The sequence below is a fragment of the Salmo trutta genome, chromosome 7, assembly GCF_901001165.1.
Source record: "Salmo trutta chromosome 7, fSalTru1.1, whole genome shotgun sequence".
Lineage (NCBI taxonomy): Eukaryota > Metazoa > Chordata > Actinopteri > Salmoniformes > Salmonidae > Salmo > Salmo trutta.
Window position 1 is genome coordinate 53,297,012 of NC_042963.1, and position 22,877 is coordinate 53,319,888.

A 22,877-nucleotide genomic window follows, 5' to 3' on the forward strand; every position below is an offset into this window, starting at 1 on the left:
AGTGCTGTAGCTCAGTGCTCAGTGCTGTAGCTCAGTGCTGTAGCTCAGTGCTCAGTGCTCAGTGTTGTAGCTCAGTGCTGTAGCTCAGTGCTGTAGCTCAGTGTTGTAGCTCAGTGCTGTAGCTCAGTGCTCAGTGTTGTAGCTCAGTGCTATAGCTCAGTGCTGTAGCTCAGTGCTGTAGCTCAGTGTTGTAGCTCAGTGCTGTAGCTCAGTGCTCAGTGTTGTAGCTCAGTGCTATAGCTCAGTGCTGTAGCTCAGTGTTGTAGCTCAGTGTTGTAGCTCAGTGCTGTAGCTCAGTGCTGTAGCTCAGTGCTTAGTGTTGTAACTCAGTGCTATAGCTCAGTGCTGTAGCTCAGTGCTCAGTGTTGTAGCTCAGTGTTGTAGCTCAGTGCTGTAGCTCAGTGCTCAGTGTTGTAGCTCGGTGCTGTAGCTCAGTGCTCAGTGTTGTAGCTCAGTGCTGTAGCTCAGTGCTGTAGCTCAGTGCTGTAGCTCAGTGTTGTAGCTCAGTGTTGTAGCTCAGTGTAGCTCAGTGTTGTAGCTCAGTGTTGTAGCTCAGTGCTGTAGCTCAGTGCTGTAGCTCAGTGCTGTAGCTCTGTGTTGTAGCTCAGTGCTGTAGCTCAGTGCTGTAGCTCAGTGCTGTAGCTCAGTGTTGTAGCTCAGTGCTGTAGCTCAGTCTTGTAGCTCAGTGCTGTAGCTCAGTGTTGTAGCTCAGTGCTGTAGCTCAGTGTTGTAGCTCAGTGTTGTAGCTCAGTGTTGTAGCTCAGTAGCTCAGTGTTGTAGCTCAGTGCTGTAGCTCAGTGTTGTAGCTCAGTGTTGTAGCTCAGTGTTGTAGCTCAGTGGTGTAGCTCAGTGTTGTAGCTCAGTGTTGTAGCTCAGTGCTATAGCTCAGTGTTGTAGCTCAGTGTTCAGTGCTATAGCTCAGTGCTGTAGCTCAGTGTTGTAGCTCAGTGCTATAGCTCAGTGCTGTAGCTCCGTGCTGTAGCTCAGTGTTGTAGCTCAGTGTTGTAGCTCAGTGTTGTAGCTCAGTGATGTAGCTCAGTGTTGTAGCTCAGTGCTCAGTGCTGTAGCTCAGTGCTATAGCTCAGTGTTGTAGCTCAGTGTTGTAGCTCAGTGTTGTAGCTCAGTGATGTAGCTCAGTGTTGTAGCTCAGTGCTCAGTGCTGTAGCTCAGTGCTGTAGCTCAGTGTTGTAGCTCAGTGTTGTAGCTCAGTGTTGTAGCTCAGTGCTGTAGCTCAGTGTTGTAGCTCAGTGCTGTAGCTCAGTGCTGTAGCTCAGTGCTGTAGCTCAGTGCTGTAGCTCAGTGCTGTAGCTCAGTGTTGTAGCTCAGTGCTATAGCTCAGTGTTGTAGCTCAGTGTTGTAGCTCAGTGCTATAGCTCAGTGCTGTAGCTCAGTGCTGTAGCTCAGTGCTGTAGCTCAGTGCTGTAGCTCCGTGCTGTAGCTCCGTGCTGTAGCTCCGTGCTGTAGCTCCGTGCTGTAGCTCCGTGCTGTATCAGTGCTATAGCTCCGTGCTGTAGCTCGGTGAGTTGTTTACGCTGCGTGATGGAAAGACCAGTCTCGAGCGCGAGATAAAATTGAAATTTTGCGGGTGGGGCGATCGAGGGAGAGTGGAGGAGGAAGCTTGGCTTGAAGTGCTGGGTATCTTCTGACAACATGCATTATCTGAATTGCGCCCACAGATTTATACCAACTGAGGAGCGGCTTCAATGGAGGAACTTTAAAAGTCTTTGAACATCAGAATTGGCTTAACGTTGGACCAGAGAAGCTAGCTAGCTAACAAGCTTGTGTTAATAAATCCAATGTGACATGTGGAAACTATACTATCCCTAAGTAGCATTAAAAAAGTGAATTCCTTCTTCTCTCATTAAATCTCTCTCCCCATCTTCATCTTATTGTAGGACTGGGGAAAAAAATGCCCGAAAAGTAAAATAAAGTTATTAACCGGTTTGCATGCTTTTAAAGTAACAGTTGTGTTCCGGAACAGCATAGATCACTTTCGTTCCTAATTCTGATTCTGTTCCTTGAAAAATATTATTTTCAGGTTTTCGGTTCTGTTCCCTGAACTGGTTCCAACCCCTGGTAGAAATCACAATCAGACCACATAATACCTCTGTTGTTTTCTCCATTCATGGTGGAAGAAGGAGAAATGATAGTAATATCACAATGAATATTGGACTGTGACCCTGGCAGTTCGATAGTTAAGAGTGGATTGTATTTTCTTTCGGGAAAAGGTAGGATTTTTCCACATTTGTAATGGCATTGGTTTGAACATGAACTCAAAGAACTACAACTAGTTTGAACAGTTGCAACAAGAATTCCAAGAATTCAGAAGGAGACTGAAACTTGATTAAGACACCTTCTGTCAGGTGAGGTTGAGATAGCACAGGAGTCTATATCAAGGTAGTATGAATCTTCCTCTACTTTGAACAGCTGCTTGTGGGGGTTGTGAAAGTGAACATGCTATAGTCATCAGGGGCTTGAAAGGGTTGTTGAATTGGATGGGCTAGCGTTGGAATAGAGCAGCCATATGGAATGACAGGTGTTCCCTGAGAACTGGCTTGTGAACATGTTCTTGGAGGGCCATCTATCAGGGGGCCAGTGCTGAGCTCAGCTGGCAGGTAAGGTGAGCTATGAGGTATGAATGTGGCCCAGTGCTCTGAAAGGATTAGATAGGTTCAAGCAATATAGCATATTACTTTACCTCTCTTTCTGAACGGCTGGGTGGAGTCATACTGATTTACACCTATCAAATCATTTCAGATCTACAAGAGTGGTTTAGGGGTCGATTTGGGCGTACCTCGCTCTCTCTCTTCAGTCGATTTGAACACACAGGAGAGAGAATACCTGTCCCTACTGAACGCTGTACTGGCCCAAGGCAGGGAAGGCTGAGAGTGGGAACTGAATGTTGTACTGGCCCAAGGCAGGGAAGGCTGAGAGTGGGAACTGAATGTTGTACTGGCCCAAGGCAGGGAAGGCTGAGAGTGAACTGAATGTTGTACTGGCCCAGGGCAGGGAAGGCTGAGAGTGAGAACTGAATGTTGTACTGGCCCAGGGCAGGGAAGGCTGAGAGTGAACTGAATGTTGTACTGGCCCAGGGCAGTGAAGGCTGAGAGTGAGAACTGAATGTTGTACTGGCCCAGGGCAGTGAAGGCTGAGAGTGGGAACTGAATGTTGTACTGGCCCAGGGCAGTGAAGGCTGAGAGTGAACTGAATGTTGTACTGGCCCAGGGCAGGGAAGGCTGAGAGTGGGAACTGAATGTTGTACTGGCCCAGGGCAGTGAAGGCTGAGAGTGGGAACTGAATGTTGTACTGGCCCAGGGCAGGGCAGGGAAGGCTGAGAGTGAACTGAATGTTGTACTGGCCCAGGGCAGGGCAGGGAAGGCTGAGAGTGGAGAAACTGAAGTGTCAAGGTGATCATTCATTAAGCTAATAATCATGTTTCCTGACGTGTACAGGGCTCTACAGTGCGACCAATTAACTTGCATATGTGCCTAAATACACTACATGACCAAAAGTATGTGGACACCTGCTTGTTGAACATCTCATTCCAAAATCATGGGCATTAATATGGAGTTTTCCCCCCTTTGCTGCTATAACAGCCTCCACTCTTCTGGGAAGGCTTTCCACTAGATGTTAGAACATTGCTGCTATAACAGCCTCCACTCTTCTGGGAAGGCTTTCCACTAGATGTTAGAACATTGCTGCTATAACAGCCTCCACTCTTCTGGGAAGGCTTTCCACTAGATGTTAGAACATTGCTGCTATAACAGCCTCCACTCTTCTGGGAAGGCTTTCCACTAGACGTTAGAACATTGCTGCTATAACAGCCTCTTCTGGGAAGGCTTTCCACTAGATGTTGGAACATTGCTGCTATAACAGCCTCCACTCTTCTGGGAAGGCTTTCCACTAGACGTTGGAACATTGCTGCTATAACAGCCTCCACTCTTCTGGGAAGGCTTTCCACTAGATGTTGGAACATTGCTGCTATAACAGCCTCCACTCTTCTGGGAAGGCTTTCCACTAGACGTTGGAACATTGCTGCTATAACAGCCTCCACTCTTCTGGGAAGGCTTTCCACTAGACGTTGGAACATTGCTGCTATAACAGCCTCCACTCTTCTGGGAAGGCTTTCCACTAGACGTTGGAACATTGCTGCTATAACAGCCTCCACTCTTCTGGGAAGGCTTTCCACTAGATGTTGGAACATTGCTGCTATAACAGCCTCCACTCTTCTGGGAAGGCTTTCCACTAGACGTTGGAACATTGCTGCTATAACAGCCTCCACTCTTCTGGGAAGGCTTTCCACTAGATGTTGGAACATTGCTGCTATAACAGCCTCCACTCTTCTGGGAAGGCTTTCCACTAGATGTTGGAACATTGCTGCAGGGGACTTGCTTCCATTCAGCCACAAGAGCATTAGTGAGGTCGGGCACTGATGTTGGGCGATTAGGCCTGGCTCGCAGTCGGCGTTCCAATTCATCCCAAAGGTGTTCAATGGGGTTGAGGTCAGGGCTCTGTGCAGGACAGTCAAGTTCTTCCACACCGATCTCGACAAACCATTTCCGTATTTAATTTTTATTTATTTAACCTTTATTTAACTAGGCAAGTCAGTTAAGAACAAATTCTTATTTACAATGACGGCCTACTAGGTATGGACCTCACTTCATGCTGAAACAGGAAACGGTCTTCCCCAAACTGTTGCAACGAAGTTGGAAGCACAGAATCGTCTAGAATGTCATTGTATGCTGTGGCGTTAAAATGTCCCTTCGCTGGAACTAAGGAGCCTAGCCGAACCATGAAAAACAGCCCCAAACCATTATTCCTCCTCCACCAAACTTTACGGTTGGTACTATGCATTCGGGCAGGTAGCTTTCTCCTGGCATCCTCCAAACCCAGATTTGTCCTTCGGACTGTCTGCGATTTATTTAGAATTCAAGGCACACTTAACCAGCATGGCTACCACAACATTCTGCAGCGATACTCCATCCCATCTGGTTTGCGCTTAGTGGGACTATCATTTGTTTTTCAACAGAACAATGACCCAACACACCTCCTGGCTGTTCAAGGGCTATTTCACCAAGAAGGAGAGTGATGCATCAGATGACCTTGGCTCCACAATCACCCGACCTCAACCCAATTGAGATGGTTTGGGATGAGTTGGACTGCAGAGAGAAGGAAAAGCAGCCAAGAAGTGCTCAGCATATGTGGGAACTCCTTCAAGACTGTTGGAAAAGCATTCCACGTGAAGCTGGTTGAGAGAATGCAAAGAGTGTGCAAAGCTATCATCACGGCAAAGGGTGGCTATTTGAAGAATCGAAAATCGAAAATATATTTTTATTTGTATAACACTTATTTAGTTACTACATGATTCCTTATGTGCTATTTCATAGTTTTCACTATTATTCTACAATAAAAATAAAGGAAAACTCTGGAATGAGTAGGTGTGTCCAAAATTTTGACTGGTACTGTATATAGTGTATTTAGCTGTGCGACCTGGAATTTGTATTTAGGAGCACCAGAGCACCTAGAAAAATGAACGATTCCAGCTTAATCCCTCACATATTTTTCATTGTGCTCCTAAACGTCTTTGTGTGCGTCTACATTTTTCTACTTAGGGGCACAAAAAAGGTCAGCGTAGAGCCCTGGTGTAGTAGGAGGCTTTTGGAGATAGATGGAGGAGCAAGGAAGGACAGTGGTTTTCTCTCTACAACTTGGTCCCCAGGCTAATTGCTACTGCGTACAGTTGGACAGAGAGAGAGAGAGAACCAACTGGTGGATCAGACTACTGTATCTCATGTGTAACTGTGAATGGTTAAGGGGACTGATTAGGAGAAAGGCAGGAGATTAGCCTAGTTGTTTTCGCTATACTGTACTCTCGCCAGGGTTGTGATGAAGTGATGAACTTCTGTTGGAACCAAGGGGGCCAATGGTTCACGATCACATGCCCCCTGTCTCAGGAGCCAATAAGCGAAGGGCCGAGCTAGAGGTGGGTTATGCAACTGAGAGCGAAAGGGCTTAAACTCACGTCAAAGAAAGTCAATGGTAACATGTTCCCCTCAGAGGTGAGTGGCTGTGGTTGAGAAGAACAGAACGGAAAAGGGCTCAAACTCTAACCCTCTCTCCGTATCCGATGGGTAGAAGAAGAAGGAGTGATTGATTCTCATGTGCAGCACAACGCGTCAGTGAATCAGCAGACTTGCAGATTCTTCCTCGGTCACGATGACTTTTCTATTCAGAACCTCATCTACCCACAGCCTTTGTAAACATGTTTATAACGAACCTTATGCACCAATAGTGGGAAGAAAACGTCAGGCACATTTTATACATACTCCAACCATTACAAATGACTGACATTGATGACCCTTGTAATCTCATCAGAGGAAAGAAGAAGACTGTTCATTTGAAAGATTTTCTGTTAAAGTGTCAAATATGGGACAATGAGGAGAGAAACAGAAGAAGCACTCAACTCATGAAAGGGAAACTTGTAAATGGAGAAATGTTGGTCGCCATAACTAATACTGAATGCATGGAAAGAGAATGTAGCCTAGAGTTGCTACGACGATCTGACTGCACGGCTCAGAAATGCTGTCTGATGGCATTCTGAACAGCAAAATGAAGAGACTTACTGTTCGTTGACGACAAAGATGCAGTTGTCTTGTGAGGGACAGCCCGAGACAGGATGCTTGCAGGTCACCTTCCGCTCATTGTGGCTAGAGAGAGAGAGGAAAAGAGAGGGAGAGAGAGAGAGGAAAAGAAAGAGAGAGAGAGAGAGAAGAAAAGAGAGGGAGAGAGAGACAAAAAATGTTAGAACAGAATAGCCTCTTTAGACCCGCCAATAACCAATATGTCCAACCTGTCATCTCTCTCTCTATCCCTCCTCTGTCATCTCTCTAGCCGAGGACCCCTGAAGAGTGGATGAATAGACTTGCAAGTGACCGTGAAATCCCTATCCCTCGGTCCCTCAGTCCCTACATCCCCACAGCCTCCCAGAAGCTGAGGACATTCTGTTTTTTAGTGGGGAAAATGTGCACGGTGGAGAACGAGGTTAGCTTTAACCCTTACACTGATTTTGCAAGGAGAGTTGAGCCCAGGTCACATTCTGTCCCTTTAACAGAGTATGAAAAGGGAGTCGAGAGCTTGAGATTCAGGACAGTGCTGACAGTCATTTTATGGGGCAACCTGATCACACTGTGCTGTGCTAGTCAGGGAATGTATCAGTGTGGTGAAAGATCCAAATCCACACCACTCTGCGGCACAATGGCACCCACACACACAAGCATGCACTGGCACCCACACACCATCACACTAAAATATAAAATAACAGTAAAGCCTGTGTTATTAAACCCTAAACCGTCTGGAGTTATAAAACATACAAATAAAGGAACGGAAAACAGGCGAAGACATGCTCTTGTAAACACATTAGGTTGTCTGCGTAGAAGAAGCGCATAAATACAGCACGTTGCAACAGATCGCTTCACAGGAGAAATGCAAACCCTCTTCTTTCTACCCTGAAAGAAAATGTCCCACCACTGACTCACTAGACCCTAGTCCACACACTACTAACCCCTCTCCTTTCTCTGAGAGCAGAGAAGTACTGTACACATGCATTAAAAACCTGGAGCTGTGTGTCGTAGTGAACTTCAACATCCTGATTCTCCTTCACCAGCCATGCATGAAGACACAAGTTCACTGCAGTTACTATACTCCCAGTAGTCACCAGTTCACTGTAGTTACTATACTCCCAGTAGTCACCAGTTCTAACAGAAAGAAGCAATCCTATCCAGTAGTTACCATCCTCCTATATCGGCTAGTTTCTTGCACTAAAACTATTCTGTGTATAGCCTACGCTGTCACGCTGGAAGTTCTCTATGAGTGTGTGAACTTGTGAGGAGCTCAGTCTGACCCGTCTCTGGACTCCTGCAGCCTTCCCCTTTCTTCTGCCCTATCTCTCCTCCCCTGCCCTGCCTCTCCTCCCCTATCTCTCCTCCCCTGCCCTGCCTCTCCTCCCCTGCACTGCCTCTCCTCCCCTGCACTGCCTCTCCTCCCCTATCTCTCCTCCCCTGCCCTGCCTCTCCTCCCCTGCCCTGCCTCTCCTCCCCTATCTCTCCTCCCCTGCCCCTCCTCCCCTATCTCTTCTCCCCTGCACTGCCTCTCCTCCCCTGCCCCATCTCTCCTCCCCTGCCCTGCCTCTCCTCCCTCTCCTCTCCTCCCCTGCCTCTTCTCCCTCTCCTCTCCTCCCCTGCCCTATCTCTCCTGCCCTGCCTCTCCTCTCCTCTCCTCCCCTATCTCTCCTCCCCTGCCCTGCCTCTCCTCTCCTGCCCTGCCTCTCCTCCTCTTTCTCTCCTCCCCTGCCCTCCCTCTACTCCCTCTCCTCTCCTCCCTCTCCTATCTCTCCTCCCTCTCCTCTCTCTCCTCCCTTGCCCGGCTCCAGTCATCCAGTCATGCCCTGATCACACGGACAAGCAGGTTCCCTCCTTCCCTCCCACTCTGCCTTGCTGCTACGGTCCAATTACAGCCCAGCTTCTCTGATCCAGAGGGTCTGAGGGGTAAGTTGTTGTCATGAGGAAGTATTACAATAAGTCATTACTTGAGACACGGTCCAGTTTCTGATCCAGAGGGCCTGAGGGCTGAGAAAGTATAACCGTTCAGCTGCTCCTCACCGTCGGCTGCTGCCTGTCATAAATCAGGACCAGATTTTAAACGACCATCACTTGGATTGAAAACAGCCTGGGAGTTTCAAGAGCAGGGGTCAGCAACAGGTGGCCCGTGGGCCAAAACTTGCCCTCAGTATTTTTTATGTGTGTAATTGATCAAAAAGACTGTAAAACCAACAGGAATTCAGCAAAAAAATGGTTTAATTTAGGAAATATGTTCCAAAGTATTCTCACAAATAACAAAAGAGACATATGTGATCGTGTCTCAATGTAATTAAGGTATGAAATGACTGTTCTTTTCAAATATAATCTATTTTTGGGCTTAGGTGTGGTACAAATTATTATAACTGTGTTTCAGCTCCCCGACCATCCGCTCCAACAACAATTGTCCCGGGGCTGAATCTAGTTACCCCCTGCTCTAGAGAGTGACTGAATCTAGTTACCCCCTGCTCTAGAGAGTGACTGAATCTAGTTACCCCCTGCTCTAGAGAGTGACTGAATCTAGTTACCCCCTGCTCTAGAGAGTGACTGAATCTAGTTACCCCCTGCTCTAGAGAGTGACTGAATCTAGTTACCCCCTGCTCTAGAAAGTGACTGAATCTAGTTACCCCCTGCTCTAGAGAGTGACTGAGTCAGTGACCCCCTGCTCTAGAGAGTGACTGAATCTAGTTACCCCCTGCTCTAGAGTGACTGAATCTAGTTACCCCCTGCTCTAGAGAGTGACTGAGTCAGTTACCCCCTGCTCTAGAGAGTGACTGAATCTAGTTACCCCCTGCTCTAGAGAGTGACTGATTCTAGTTACCCCCTGCTCTAGAGAGTGACTGAATCTAGTTACCCCCTGCTCTAGAGAGTGACTGAATCTAGTTACGCCCTGCTCTAGAGAGTGACTGAATCTAGTTACCCCTTGCTATAGAGAGTGACTGAATCTAGTTACCCCCTGCTATAGAGAGTGACTGAGTCAGTTACCCCCTGCTATAGAGAGTGACTGAGTCAGTTACCCCCTGCTATAGAGAGTGACTGAGTCAGTTACCCCCTGCTCTAGAGAGTGACTGAATCTAATTACCCCCTGCTCTAGAGAGTGACTGAATCTAGTTACCCCCTGCTCTAGAGTGACTGAATCTAGTTACCCCCTGCTCTAGAGAGTGACTGAGTCAGTTACCCCCTGCTCTAGAGAGTGACTGAATCTAGTTACCCCCTGCTCTAGAGAGTGACTGATTCTAGTTACCCCCTGCTCTAGAGAGTGACTGAATCTAGTTACCCCCTGCTCTAGAGAGTGACTGAATCTAGTTACGCCCTGCTCTAGAGAGTGACTGAATCTAGTTACCCCTTGCTATAGAGAGTGACTGAATCTAGTTACCCCCTGCTATAGAGAGTGACTGAGTCAGTTACCCCCTGCTATAGAGAGTGACTGAGTCAGTTACCCCCTGCTATAGAGAGTGACTGAGTCAGTTACCCCCTGCTCTAGAGAGTGACTGAATCTAATTACCCCCTGCTATAGAGAGTGACTGAGTCAGTTACCCCCTGCTCTAGAGAGTGACTGAATCTAATTACCCCCTGCTCTAGAGAGTGACTGAATCTAATTACCCCCTGCTCTAGAGAGTGACTGAATCTAATTACCCCCTGCTCTAGAGAGTGACTGAATCTAATTACCCCCTGCTCTAGAGAGTGACTGAATCTAATTACCCCCTGCTATAGAGAGTGACTGAGTCAGTTACCCCCTGCTCTAGAGAGTGACTGAATCTAATTACCCCCTGCTATAGAGAGTGACTGAATCTAGTTACCCCCTGCTATAGAGAGTGACTGAGTCAGTTACCCCCTGCTCTAGAGAGTGACTGAGTCAGTTACCCCCTGCTCTAGAGAGTGACTGAGTCAGTTACCCCCTGCTATAGAGAGTGACTGAGTCAGTTACCCTCTGCTCTAGAGAGTGACTGAGTCAGTTACCCCCTGCTATAGAGAGTGACTGAGTCAGTTACCCCCTGCTATAGAGAGTGACTGAGTCTAGTTACCCCCTGCTCTAGAGAGTGACTGAGTCAGTTACCCCCTGCTATAGAGAGTGACTGAGTCTAGTTACCCCCTGCTCTAGAGAGTGACTGAGTCAGTTACCCCCTGCTATAGAGAGTGACTGAGTCTAGTTACCCCCTGCTCTAGAGAGTGACTGAGTCAGTTACCCCCTGCTATAGAGAGTGACTGAGTCTAGTTACCCCCTGCTATAGAGAGTGACTGAGTCAGTTACCCCCTGCTATAGAGAGTGACTGAGTCAGTTACCCCCTGCTATAGAGAGTGACTGAGTCTAGTTACCCCCTGCTCTAGAGAGTGACTGAGTCAGTTACCCCCTGCTATAGAGAGTGACTGAGTCTAGTTACCCCCTGCTATAGAGAGTGACTGAGTCAGTTACCCCCTGCTATAGAGAGTGACTGAGTCAGTTAACTCATGGTCGAGAACCTGTTTCGGTTCATTCTCACTCATCATTTTACCCCAAAATAGTCAAGTGTCATTTTTTACATTTTCTCTTGGATGACAGAGATTTGGATCTATACTTATCTATTTCAAAATTATTATTATGTTGTTTTTTTTAAATCAGATACTATGCATTTTACCACAATTTACACAAAATCCTCATTACTGCAACAGCTTTCAAAGACCAAAAAAGTACTAAACAAATTGTTTTATAACATTGCTCCCCTAATGAAAAGGCCTGAGTTAAACATAACACTGAATATTTAAATATTTCAAATCAAATTATAAAATGTTCATGAAATGTAATCTCGCTTTCCCCCAATTTTAGTTTAGGGCTATTACGATAATGTAGAAATTAGGACTATTGTGATAGTGTAGAAATTAGGTCTGTTGTGATAATGTATAAATTAGGGCTATTGTGATAATGTATAAATTAGGGCTAGGCAAACCCACTCATTTGATTAGTTAGTTTGTCCACAGCGATGTAAAAAGCCCCAAAATAATAGTGACTTTAAAACATGAGCTGACTTCTGAACTACATGTACAATAAACGGTAAGTCTTGAAATGGGGAGGTTTGAGTTTCAGTTACTTCCTGGAGGGCAGCCTTCACCCTAGCTGCTTGTCTGTAATTACTGTAGGCATCGTTGGTAGGAGGATCATTCTGTGCGGTCTCAGGGCAGGCTAACAGCCTCCCAAATGGAACCCTATTCTCTATATCAGGAATCATCAACTAGATTCAGCCGCGGGTTAAGTTTTAAAAAAAATGTGTGTATGGGAAGAAAAAAGCGTTTATGACGTGTTCTGATTTATAACGGGATACATCGGTATGTATGGCCTGCACCAAGTTATACATCTCAATATTTTGTAGAAATTCTATTTAGAAATGGTACACGCAGTTATTTAGTGAGATATTTACACAACGGTTATAAAGGAGGCCCCAGAACAGCACGTCTCCATAATGAATGGTTAGAGCCCTCTCATCCTCAGCCCTACTGATGTTAAGTCAGAGCAGATGTTTTGCTTGTTTTTACGAGGTGGTGTTTCGTTAGAACACGTCAAAAGGGAAGAGAGTCTCCTGCACCAATGGCTGGAAGGCCCAGAGTCTCCTGCACCAATGGCTGGGAGGCCAGAGTCTCCTGCACCAATGGCTGGAAGGCCCAGAGTCTCCTGCACCAATGGCTGGGAGGCCAGAGTCTCCTGCACCAATGGCTGGGAGGCCAGAGTCTCCTGCACCAATGGCTGGGAGGCCAGAGTCTCCTGCACCAATGGCTGGGAGGCCAGAGTCTCCTGCACCAATGGTTGGAAGGCCCAGAGTCTCCTGCACCAATGGCTGGAAGGCCCAGAGTCTCCTGCACCAATGGCTGGGAGGCCAGAGTCTCCTGCACCAATGGCTGGAAGGCCCAGAGTCTCCTGCACCAATGGCTGGAAGGCCCAGAGTCTCCTGCACCAATGGCTGGAAGGCCCAGAGTCTCCTGCACCAATGGCTGGAAGGCCCAGAGTCTCCTGCACCAATGGCTGGGAGGCCAGAGTCTCCTGCACCAATGGCTGGGAGGCCAGAGTCTCCTGCACCAATGGCTGGAAGGCCCAGAGTCTCCTGCACCAATGGCTGGGAGGCCAGAGTCTCCTGCACCAATGGCTGGAAGGCCCAGAGTCTCCTGCACCAATGGCTGGAAGGCCCAGAGTCTCCTGCACCAATGGCTGGAAGGCCCAGAGTCTCCTGCACCAATGGCTGGGAGGCCAGAGTCTCCTGCACCAATGGCTGGAAGGCCCAGAGTCTCCTGCACCAATGGCTGGAAGGCCCAGAGTCTCCTGCACCAATGGCTGGAAGGCCCAGAGTCTCCTGCACCAATGGCTGGGAGGCCCAGAGTCTCCTGCACCAATGGCTGGAAGGCCCAGAGTCTCCTGCACCAATGGCTGGAAGGCCCAGAGTCTCCTGCACCAATGGCTGGAAGGCCCAGAGTCTCCTGCACCAATGGCTGGAAGGCCAGAGTCTCCTGCACCAATGGCTGGAAGGCCAGAGTCTCCTGCACCAATGGCTGGAAGGCCCAGAGTCTCCTGCACCAATGGCTGGAAGGCCCAGAGTCTCCTGCACCAATGGCTGGAAGGCCCAGAGTCTCCTGCACCAATGGCTGGAAGGCCCAGAGTCTCCTGCAACCAATGGCTGGGAGGCCAGAGTCTCCTGCACCAATGGCTGGGAGGCCAGAGTCTCCTGCACCAATGGCTGGAAGGCCCAGAGTCTCCTGCACCAATGGCTGGGAGGCCAGAGTCTCCTGCACCAATGGCTGGGAGGCCAGAGTCTCCTGCACCAATGGCTGGAAGGCCCAGAGTCTCCTGCACCAATGGCTGGAAGGCCCAGAGTCTCCTGCACCAATGGCTGGGAGGCCAGAGTCTCCTGCACCAATGGCTGGAAGGCCCAGAGTCTCCTGCACCAATGGCTGGAAGGCCCAGAGTCTCCTGCACCAATGGCTGGAAGGCCCAGAGTCTCCTGCACCAATGGCTGGAAGGCCCAGAGTCTCCTGCACCAATGGCTGGGAGGCCCAGAGTCTCCTGCACCAATGGCTGGAAGGCCCAGAGTCTCCTGCACCAATGGCTGGAAGGCCCAGAGTCTCCTGCACCAATGGCTGGGAGGCCAGAGTCTCCTGCACCAATGGCTGGGAGGCCAGAGTCTCCTGCACCAATGGCTGGAAGGCCCAGAGTCTCCTGCACCAATGGCTGGAAGGCCCAGAGTCTCCTGCACCAATGGCTGGAAGGCCCAGAGTCTCCTGCACCAATGGCTGGAAGGCCCAGAGTCTCCTGCACCAATGGCTGGAAGGCCCAGAGTCTCCTGCACCAATGGCTGGAAGGCCCAGAGTCTCCTGCACCCATGGCTGGAAGGCCCAGAGTCTCCTGCACCAATGGCTGGAAGGCCCAGAGTCTCCTGCACCAATGGCTGGAAGGCCCAGAGTCTCCTGCACCAATGGCTGGGAGGCCCAGAGTCTCCTGCACCAATGGCTGGAAGGCCCAGAGTCTCCTGCACCAATGGCTGGAAGGCCCAGAGTCTCCTGCACCAATGGCTGGGAGGCCCAGAGTCTCCTGCACCAATGGCTGGAAGGCCAGAGTCTCCTGCACCAATGGCTGGAAGGCCAGAGTCTCCTGCACCAATGGCTGGAAGGCCCAGAGTCTCCTGCACCAATGGCTGGAAGGCCCAGAGTCTCCTGCACCAATGGCTGGGAGGCCAGAGTCTCCTGCACCAATGGCTGGGAGGCCAGAGTCTCCTGCACCAATGGCTGGAAGGCCCAGAGTCTCCTGCACCAATGGCTGGAAGGCCCAGAGTCTCCTGCACCAATGGCTGGGAGGCCAGAGTCTCCTGCACCAATGGCTGGAAGGCCCAGAGTCTCCTGCACCAATGGCTGGAAGGCCCAGAGTCTCCTGCACCAATGGCTGGAAGGCCCAGAGTCTCCTGCACCAATGGCTGGGAGGCCCAGAGTCTCCTGCACCAATGGCTGGAAGGCCCAGAGTCTCCTGCACCAATGGCTGGAAGGCCCAGAGTCTCCTGCACCAATGGCTGGGAGGCCAGAGTCTCCTGCACCAATGGCTGGGAGGCCAGAGTCTCCTGCACCAATGGCTGGAAGGCCCAGAGTCTCCTGCACCAATGGCTGGAAGGCCCAGAGTCTCCTGCACCAATGGCTGGAAGGCCCAGAGTCTCCTGCACCAATGGCTGGAAGGCCCAGAGTCTCCTGCACCAATGGCTGGAAGGCCCAGAGTCTCCTGCACCAATGGCTGGAAGGCCCAGAGTCTCCTGCACCAATGGCTGGAAGGCCAGAGTCTCCTGCACCAATGGCTGGAAGGCCAGAGTCTCCTGCACCAATGGCTGGAAGGCCCAGAGTCTCCTGCACCAATGGCTGGAAGGCCCAGAGTCTCCTGCACCAATGGCTGGAAGGCCCAGAGTCTCCTGCACCAATGGCTGGAAGGCTCTTGTAACTCTTGTAACCAATGGGTGGACTGGAGGCCCATTCTGAGAATGTTGTCAACATTTCAAAGCAGATCCACGTGACAAGAGACAGACAGTCGGTCATAAAAACCAGATGGGAAACATCGAGGGGGGCAATGAGGTTAATGTTGATCTATGGACAGTCACTGTACCATGCCTGATGCATGGGAAAGAGTGGAACAGCTGAAGTTACCCTCCACCGTAAAGCAGGCTCTTTACAACAGACAAAACAACTAGCAGTATTATTTGAACGTATCCTACAGTATGTTGTTAGCACGTATAGTATGTAGCCCAGGGGTGTCAAACGTCCGGCCCGCGGGCCGGATCAGGCCCGCAAAGGGGTTTAATCCGGCCCGCGAGATGGTTTTGTAAAGTATAAAAATGAGCTGCAATTTTTCAATAAAAGAAACTGCTGTTCCAATTGCGTCCACTGGATGGCGCAATAGCAATTGTGTTAAGCAAGCAAACCGTTTATAACGGAGCAGAGCAAGTAGGTCAAGCAAGTGCAGCCAGTCCAGATGAGCTACTTTGTTTTGCCCGCGATATTTATTACGGCTTCTACTTTTAACATTTTGTGCTTTGGCACCATCATTGCCCCAATATGTCTCTGTCAAACTAGAGAAAAGTGGACGCAGAGTGCAGAGTGTTCCAAGAAAAATGGTCATCCTCCTATTTATTCACGGAATTGAATGGGAAAGCTGTATGTTTGGTGTGTTCACAGCATGTTGCAGTGCTGAAAGAGTATAACCTTCGTCGCCACTATGTGAGTCTTCATGCCGACAAATATGACAACTTTCAAGGACAGCAGAGAAGAGAGAAGGTGAATGAACTGTTGGCGGGTCTGAAGAAACAGCAGTCTGTGTTTACTCACAGCCGAGACATCAGTGACGCTGCAGTGAAAGCTAGCTACCTCATTGCTAATGAAATCGCAGTGGCTTCAAAACCATTTAGTGAGGGTGAATTTGTAAAAACATGCATGATGAAGGCAGCGGAGATTGTGTGCCCTGAAAAGCGCCAGGCTTTTGCAAATATCAGCCTGACAAGAAACACAGTTGCAGACAGGATTTCCGATCTTTCAGTGGATTTGGACAGCCAGTTGAAGCAAAAAGTAAAGTCATTTATTGGGTTTTCAGTTGCAATTGATGAAAGTACGGACATTACAGATGTTGCACAACTGGCCATTTTCATCCGCGGAGTTGATGACACATTGACCATCACCGAGGAGTTCGTGGAGTTGGTGCCGATGACGGATACAACGACAGCAGCTGATATTTTCACCGCACTCGTCGGCGCGCTGGACAGGGTCGGAGTGGAGTGGTCCCGCGCTGTCAGCCTGGCTACAGATGGTGCGCCCTCAATGATCGGGGAAAAAGCAGGCGTTGTGACAAAGTTCAGAGAGAAAGTGCAATCTGCAAATGGAGGACGTGATTTTTGGACTTTTCACTGTATTTTGCACCAGGAGGCTTTGTGTTGCAAGTCATTAAAGATGGATAACGTCATGAAGGTGGTCATCCAAACTGTTAATTTCATCCGATCCAGAAGCCTGAATCACCGTCAGTTTGACAGCCTTCTCAGAGAGAAAGACCACATCCATGGCCTGCCATACCACACTGAGGTAAGATGGTTAAGCCGAGGTGCTGTGCTTAGGCGTTTCTTTGATTTACGAGAAGAAATTGAACAGTTCATGGAAGAAAAGGGCAAACCAGTGTTAGAATTTCATTCCGCAGAATGGATGCAGGACCTTGCATTTATGGTGGATGTTACAGAGCACCTGAATAACTTGAACAAACAGCTGCAAGGGCGCAACAAAGTCGTCACGCAGTATTATGACAGCATACGTTCTTTCAAGTTGAAGCTGTCATTGTGGGAGACGCAACTCGCCGGTGGTGATGCAGCTCACTTCCCCTGTCTGAAAAATGTGTGCGCGACCCAACATGTGGCAGACATGAAGCGGTTCAAAGATAAAATAACGGCACTGTTACGGGAGTTTGAGCAACGCTTTCAGATTTTTGGTGAACTGGAGAAAGACTTCAACGTTTTTTGCTCGCCATTCACCGTGAATCCCTCTGATCTGCCCGTCAGCATCCAACTTGAAATAATAGACTTGCAGTGTGACTCGGATATGAAGGGCAAATTTGCCGCAGCTGGCTTGGACACATTTTATCAGAATCTCTTGCCAGGTTACCCCAACTTGACAGCCCTCGCTGCAAAACTGTTGTGCATGTTTGGAACCACATATCTTTGTGAGCAAGTTTTCTCTGTAATGAGCATAAATAAAACAAAGCTGCGCTCAAGGCTCACGCACAAGCACTTGAATCACATCCTGAAGTTGGCTGCCACTCAGGATGTGACGCCTGATATTGATGCGCTGGTGAAAGCTAAAAGATGCCAGGTATCAGGAGTCAAATAAACTATGCAACCCCACTTAAAGTGCTGCATGAGACACCCTGATATAGTTCTGTGATCTGTGATATACTTTTGTGAATCACTGAGGCATTGTGTGTTTGTGTGTTCTTTTTCTTTAGAATTTTCAAATAAACTTGAGGTGTTTTATGATTAATAGTGATGTTGTGCTTGTACTATTGTGGACACGCTGTCCTCAGGCTCCAGCTTTATGTTTTATGTTGATCGTATTAAAACAAAGAAAACAATCTGAAGTTGTTGTTTTTAAGTTATATATACCATGATTTTACCGGTCCGGCCCACTTGGGAATAGAATTTCCTTCATGTGGCCCCTGAGCTAAAATGAGTTTGACACCCCTGATGTAGCCCATCACCTGGTCACTGCTCTCACCATGGTGTTAAGTCCTAGCAACAAACAGTAGAGGCAGCCAGCCGTGCGCGACTAAATCAGCCATATATTACCGTAAATTCCGGACTATAAGCCGCAACTTTTTTTCCCAGGCTTTGAACCTCGCGGCTTAAACAATGACGCGGCTAATATATGGATTTTTCCCGCTTTCAATTTTTTTTCTCCCAAAAAAAACACATTCTGTGACGTGCTCAGTTTTTTGGCGGCATGAAGCTTTCATTAGACCAATGTAATTGCCGAACGGGTTAAGGTCAAATAACTTTTTTGTTTACTGTTTAGATTAAATCGAGCGCTCTCAAACTTCCCTTCATTCTGATTACGGTAGTCATTTTGTCACCCTCATCATGGCAAAGACACGGAGAAATGCATATGATGCAGCTTTCAAGTTGAAGGCGGTTGATCTGGCTGTTGGAAAAGGAAATAGAGCTGCTGCACGGGAGCTTGGTCTTAATGAGTCGATGATAAGACGTTGGAAACAGCAGCGTGAGGAATTGACTCAGTGCAAAAAGACAACTAAAGCTTACTGCTATTTATTATTTTTTTGTTACAAGCCGTGTTTCGTTAAAGCCTATTTATTTTTGTTACAAGCCGTGCTTCGTTAAATGTACCGGTAGGCACCTGCGGCTTATAGACATGTGCGGCTTATTTATGTTCAAAATATTTTTACTTTTTTCATTCAGTGGGTGCGGCTTATATTCAGGTGCGCTTAATAGTCCGGAAATTACGGTACATTATTCAAGTCACAAGACAGGCATTATTCAGTCACAAGACAGGCGTTATTCAGTCACAAGACAGGTGCTATTCAGTCAAAAGACAGGTGCAATTCAGTCACAAGACAGGCAATAAGTCCAGTTAAGTGGAGAGGTATTGTTGATGCCCTATGTTCCTCATGGGGAGACGGTAAAGGTTCTCTCTCTCTACCAACCAGCACTCCTCAACCAAATCATAGAGATTCTCCAATAATTCTGCATACTTTTTAACCAGTAGTTCTGAAAGTAGCACTCACGAGACAAAAGTGGTCCCTGAAAATTGTGTACTACATCACATATGAGCAGATATGAGCACCACGTCATTGCTCTCTCTCTCTCTCTCTCTCCATTGTGTCCATCTTGCTAGCTGTCACTGAAATAGCGAGGGACTGAAGCTCATTGGATAGAACTTGCTAGGGGCTGGCCCCTCGTGGGGGAAAATGTAGGGGGGGGGGAAAGCGCAGCACAGCTTCCAGAAAAACAGTCACTTCCAAACTAGGCATTTCGTGGCTAATTGAGGTACGACGGTACTTCTGCTCATATATTATGCATGTATGAAGTACACAGTGACACATCTCCACCCCAACAAACAGGAGGTTTTAAAAACACACTTAGACCTAGTAGTCGCCAAAGTTCTGGAGCTTTAAGTATTGAAGTCTAAAAATTGCATCCCACATGCTTTGAATGATGTGGAGAGCTGGTCTGTGGTCACGGCAGTCAAATTTGAAGAGCCTCCTGAAGCCACAGGAGGGGTGTGTCCCAAAAGTCTCCCTTATTCCCCATATAATGCACTACTTTTGACCAAATGTATAGTAAGTAGTACACTATATAAGGAATAGGTGAATAGCCACAGGAGCTGCTGTCGTACAGTAGGAGCATCTGGTAACACGCTTCCCCCTAGTTTCTTCTCCTGCCTTTCTTCTTGTGGGGGGGAGACAGAGAGAGAGACAGATAGAGAGACAGAGAGAGAGAAACAGATAGAGAGAGACAGAAAGAGACAGAGAGAGATAGAGAGACAGAGAGAGAGACAGAGAGAGACAGAGAGAGAGACAGAGAGAGACAGAGAGAGAGACAGAGAGACAGAGAGAGAGAAACAGAGAGAGACAGAGAGAGACAGAGAGAGAAACAGATAGAGAGAGACAGAGAGAGAAACAGATAGAGAGAGAGAAAGAGAGAGAGAGATAGAGAGACAGAGAGAGAGACAGAGAGAGAGATAGAGAGACAGAGAGAGAGAGACAGAGAGAGAGAGACAGAGAGAGAGAAACAGAGAGAGAGAAACAGAGAGAGAAACAGAGAGAGACAGAGAGACAGAGACAGAGAGACAGAGAGAGAGAGAAACAGAGAGAGGGAAACAGAGATAGAGTGTGTGTGTGTGTGTGTGTGTGTGTGTGTGTGTGTGTGTGTGTGTTTGCCAACAGCAGGTTCCTACAGCTCCTGACCTCAGACGTATGTTATGGAGAGAAATGGTAGCAGACCAGTAGTGGGAGCAATAGTTAGTAAGGATGACCTGACCACCCTGCAGTGTGGATGAAGGGCTCCTCTTATGTCCTCCAGCATCCGCAGTAATGAAGAGCCCCAGGCCTGGGGGTCTGGAGGAAGGAAAGCTTGTTTTTATGGTCCTGGGTGGGCCTACTTCCTCTGGCTACACCACCTACTCTACTTCTCTCTCTCCAGATGAAAAGGCCGGGCACAGTTTGAACTTTAGAGCCAATGGAATGGCCTCAAAATGTAGCAACCTTCAACCCACACGGCAACTGAGACGAGCTGAAATGAATGTAGGCCTACCTACTGAGTACTGATGGGCTGTAACAAGGACATTCACATCAAGGAGAGGATGGCGCAGAGGGGGAGCAGTACCTCCGCTGTACTATTATTAAACCCATTCTGTCCTGGAGCAGCACAGAGCAGCGATACCGCAGACCACAGAGCTGAGCGTCACCACTGCTGGCTACTCTACTCTTTGTAAATTGTTATTTTACTTGGAAACAGAACCTGAAACAGAGTCTTGATTCTGGCTTCCTTTAATGTGGATTTGGAAACTGGGGTTACGCTAAACATTCCACTCAAATGATTTAATTTGGATGAGCACTAACAGAGACTTTTTTTTAGGGCTATTTTATTTTATTTTTCACCAGATAAGCCATTTTGATTCCCCTATTAAAACTAAAATTAGACTGTTGCAATTATTGCAATCTCATCGACGGATAACTTATAATACAGCCACACATGGTTCCCATTACATTGGCATTATTAAATCGTAAGTTACAGTGCCTTCAGAAAGTATTCACACCCCTTGACTTATTCCACATGTTGCTGTGTTACACACAATACCCCGTAATGACATCACAATACCCCATAATGACAGCACAATACCCCATAATGTCATCACAATACCCCATAATGACATCACAATACCCCATAATGTCATCACAATACCCCATAATGACATCACAATACCCCATAATGTCATCACAATACCCCATAATGTCATCACAATACCCCATAATGACATCACAATACCCCATAATGACATCACAATACCCCATAATGACAAAGTGAAAACATATCTTAACATTTTTGCAAATATTTTGGAAAATGAAATACAGAAATCTCTCATTTACATAAGTATTCACACTGCTAAGTCAATACATGTTAGAATCACCTTTGACAGTGATTACAGCCATCAGTCTTTCTGGGTAAACCTCTAAGAGCTTTCCACACCTGGATTGTACAGAATTTGCACATTATTCTTATTTAAATTCTTCAAGCTCTGTCAAGTTGGTTGTTGATCATTGCTAGACAGCCATTGTCAAGTCTTGCCATAGATTTTGATGCGGATTTAAGTCAAAACTGTAACCAGGCCAATCAGGAGCATTCAATGTCGTATTGGTAAGCATCTCCAGGGTGTATTTGTCCTTGTGTTTTAGGTTTTTGTCCGTCTGAAAGGTGAATTAGTCTCCCAGTGTCTATTGGACTGAACCAGGTTTTCCTCTCAGATTCTGCCTGTGCTTAGCTCTATTCAGTTTCTTTTTACCCCCCCCCCCCAAAAAAAAACCTCCCCAGTCCCACGACAAGCATACCTGGACACATACATGGACACATACATACATGACACCATGCTTGAAAATATGACTTTGTATTGCAACTTATGTGACATTTTAACTCCTGAACATATTTAAAAGGGGTTGAATACTTATTGACTCAAGACATTTCATTCTCATTTTTTATTCATTTGTATAATTGTTTTTATTTTTTATTAATCTACAAACATAATTCCACTTTGACATTACGGGGTATTGTGTGTAGACCAGTGACACAAAATCTCAATTGAATCCATTTTAAATTCAGGCTGTAACAAAACAAAATGTGGAAAAAAGTCAAGGCTCTGTAAGTCATAGTGAAGTTCACATTTCAATTTTTTTTTTTTATATAAGAAATAACACCTTGCTGATGCATACATTTACAGTTCAATGACTGTAAACAGAAGCCAATTAAAAAAATGAGGTAGGTGGACTGAAGGGTTGTGAACTCATTAGTAAAGAAAGAAAGACATGGTGGAATAAACAACAAGCTGCGTTCAGCACCAATCACCTCATCATCAGCTCCATGCTGACAGTAAACAAGAGGCTTATGATTCACCTCCATTACATAAGACAATCTAGGCTACAGGAAGCACATAGCAGGGCCAGGTATCAGACATATGTATATATCTTCTCCTAGGTGCAAAGGACAGGCGAGAAGTAAACCAAGTGGAACTACAACGGAAATCTGAAATGACTGCCTGAAATACCTTCCAGTGAGACAGAACAACTAAAGACACATTCTGTCACATTCTGCTCTGTGACATTGACAGACAACAGGGTAATTATGACAGATGAGAGGGAGAGAGAGAAAGAGCGAGAGACCAAGAGAACAGAAGAGAGAGAGAGAGAGAGAGAGAGAGAGAGACAGAGACGAACAGGAGACAGAGAGAGAGAGAGAAAGAGACAGAGAGAGAGAGAAACAGAGAGAGAGAGAAACAGAGACAGAGAGAAACAGAGACAGAGAGAAACAGAGACAGAGAGAGAGAGAGACAGAGAGAGAGAGAAACAGAGACAGAGAGAGAGAGAGACAGAGAGAGAGAGAGACAGAGACAGAGAGAGAGACAGAGAGAGAGAGAGAGAAACAGAGACAGAGAGAGAGACAGAGAGAGAGAGAGAAACAGAGACAGAGAGAGAGAGAGAGAGAGAGAGAGAGA

The 22,877-nt window shown here is 47.4% G+C and overlaps 1 protein-coding gene across 4 annotated transcripts in view; it reads right to left on the bottom strand.

Annotated features, from left to right (window-relative positions):
• The window catches only part of LOC115197681 (pleckstrin homology domain-containing family A member 5), a 228,541-nt gene that overhangs the window by 93,092 nt on the left and 112,572 nt on the right, over positions 1 to 22,877 (bottom strand). For all 4 annotated transcript variants that reach the window (XR_003879044.1, XR_003879043.1, XM_029759429.1 and 1 more), the window contains exon 4: positions 6,624 to 6,707. Coding sequence is in view for 2 of the 4 variants with exons in the window: in XM_029759429.1 (XP_029615289.1) it covers positions 6,624 to 6,707 (84 nt within the window). In the remaining 2 variants the exon portion in view is untranslated. The remainder of the gene's footprint in view (positions 1 to 6,623; positions 6,708 to 22,877) is intronic.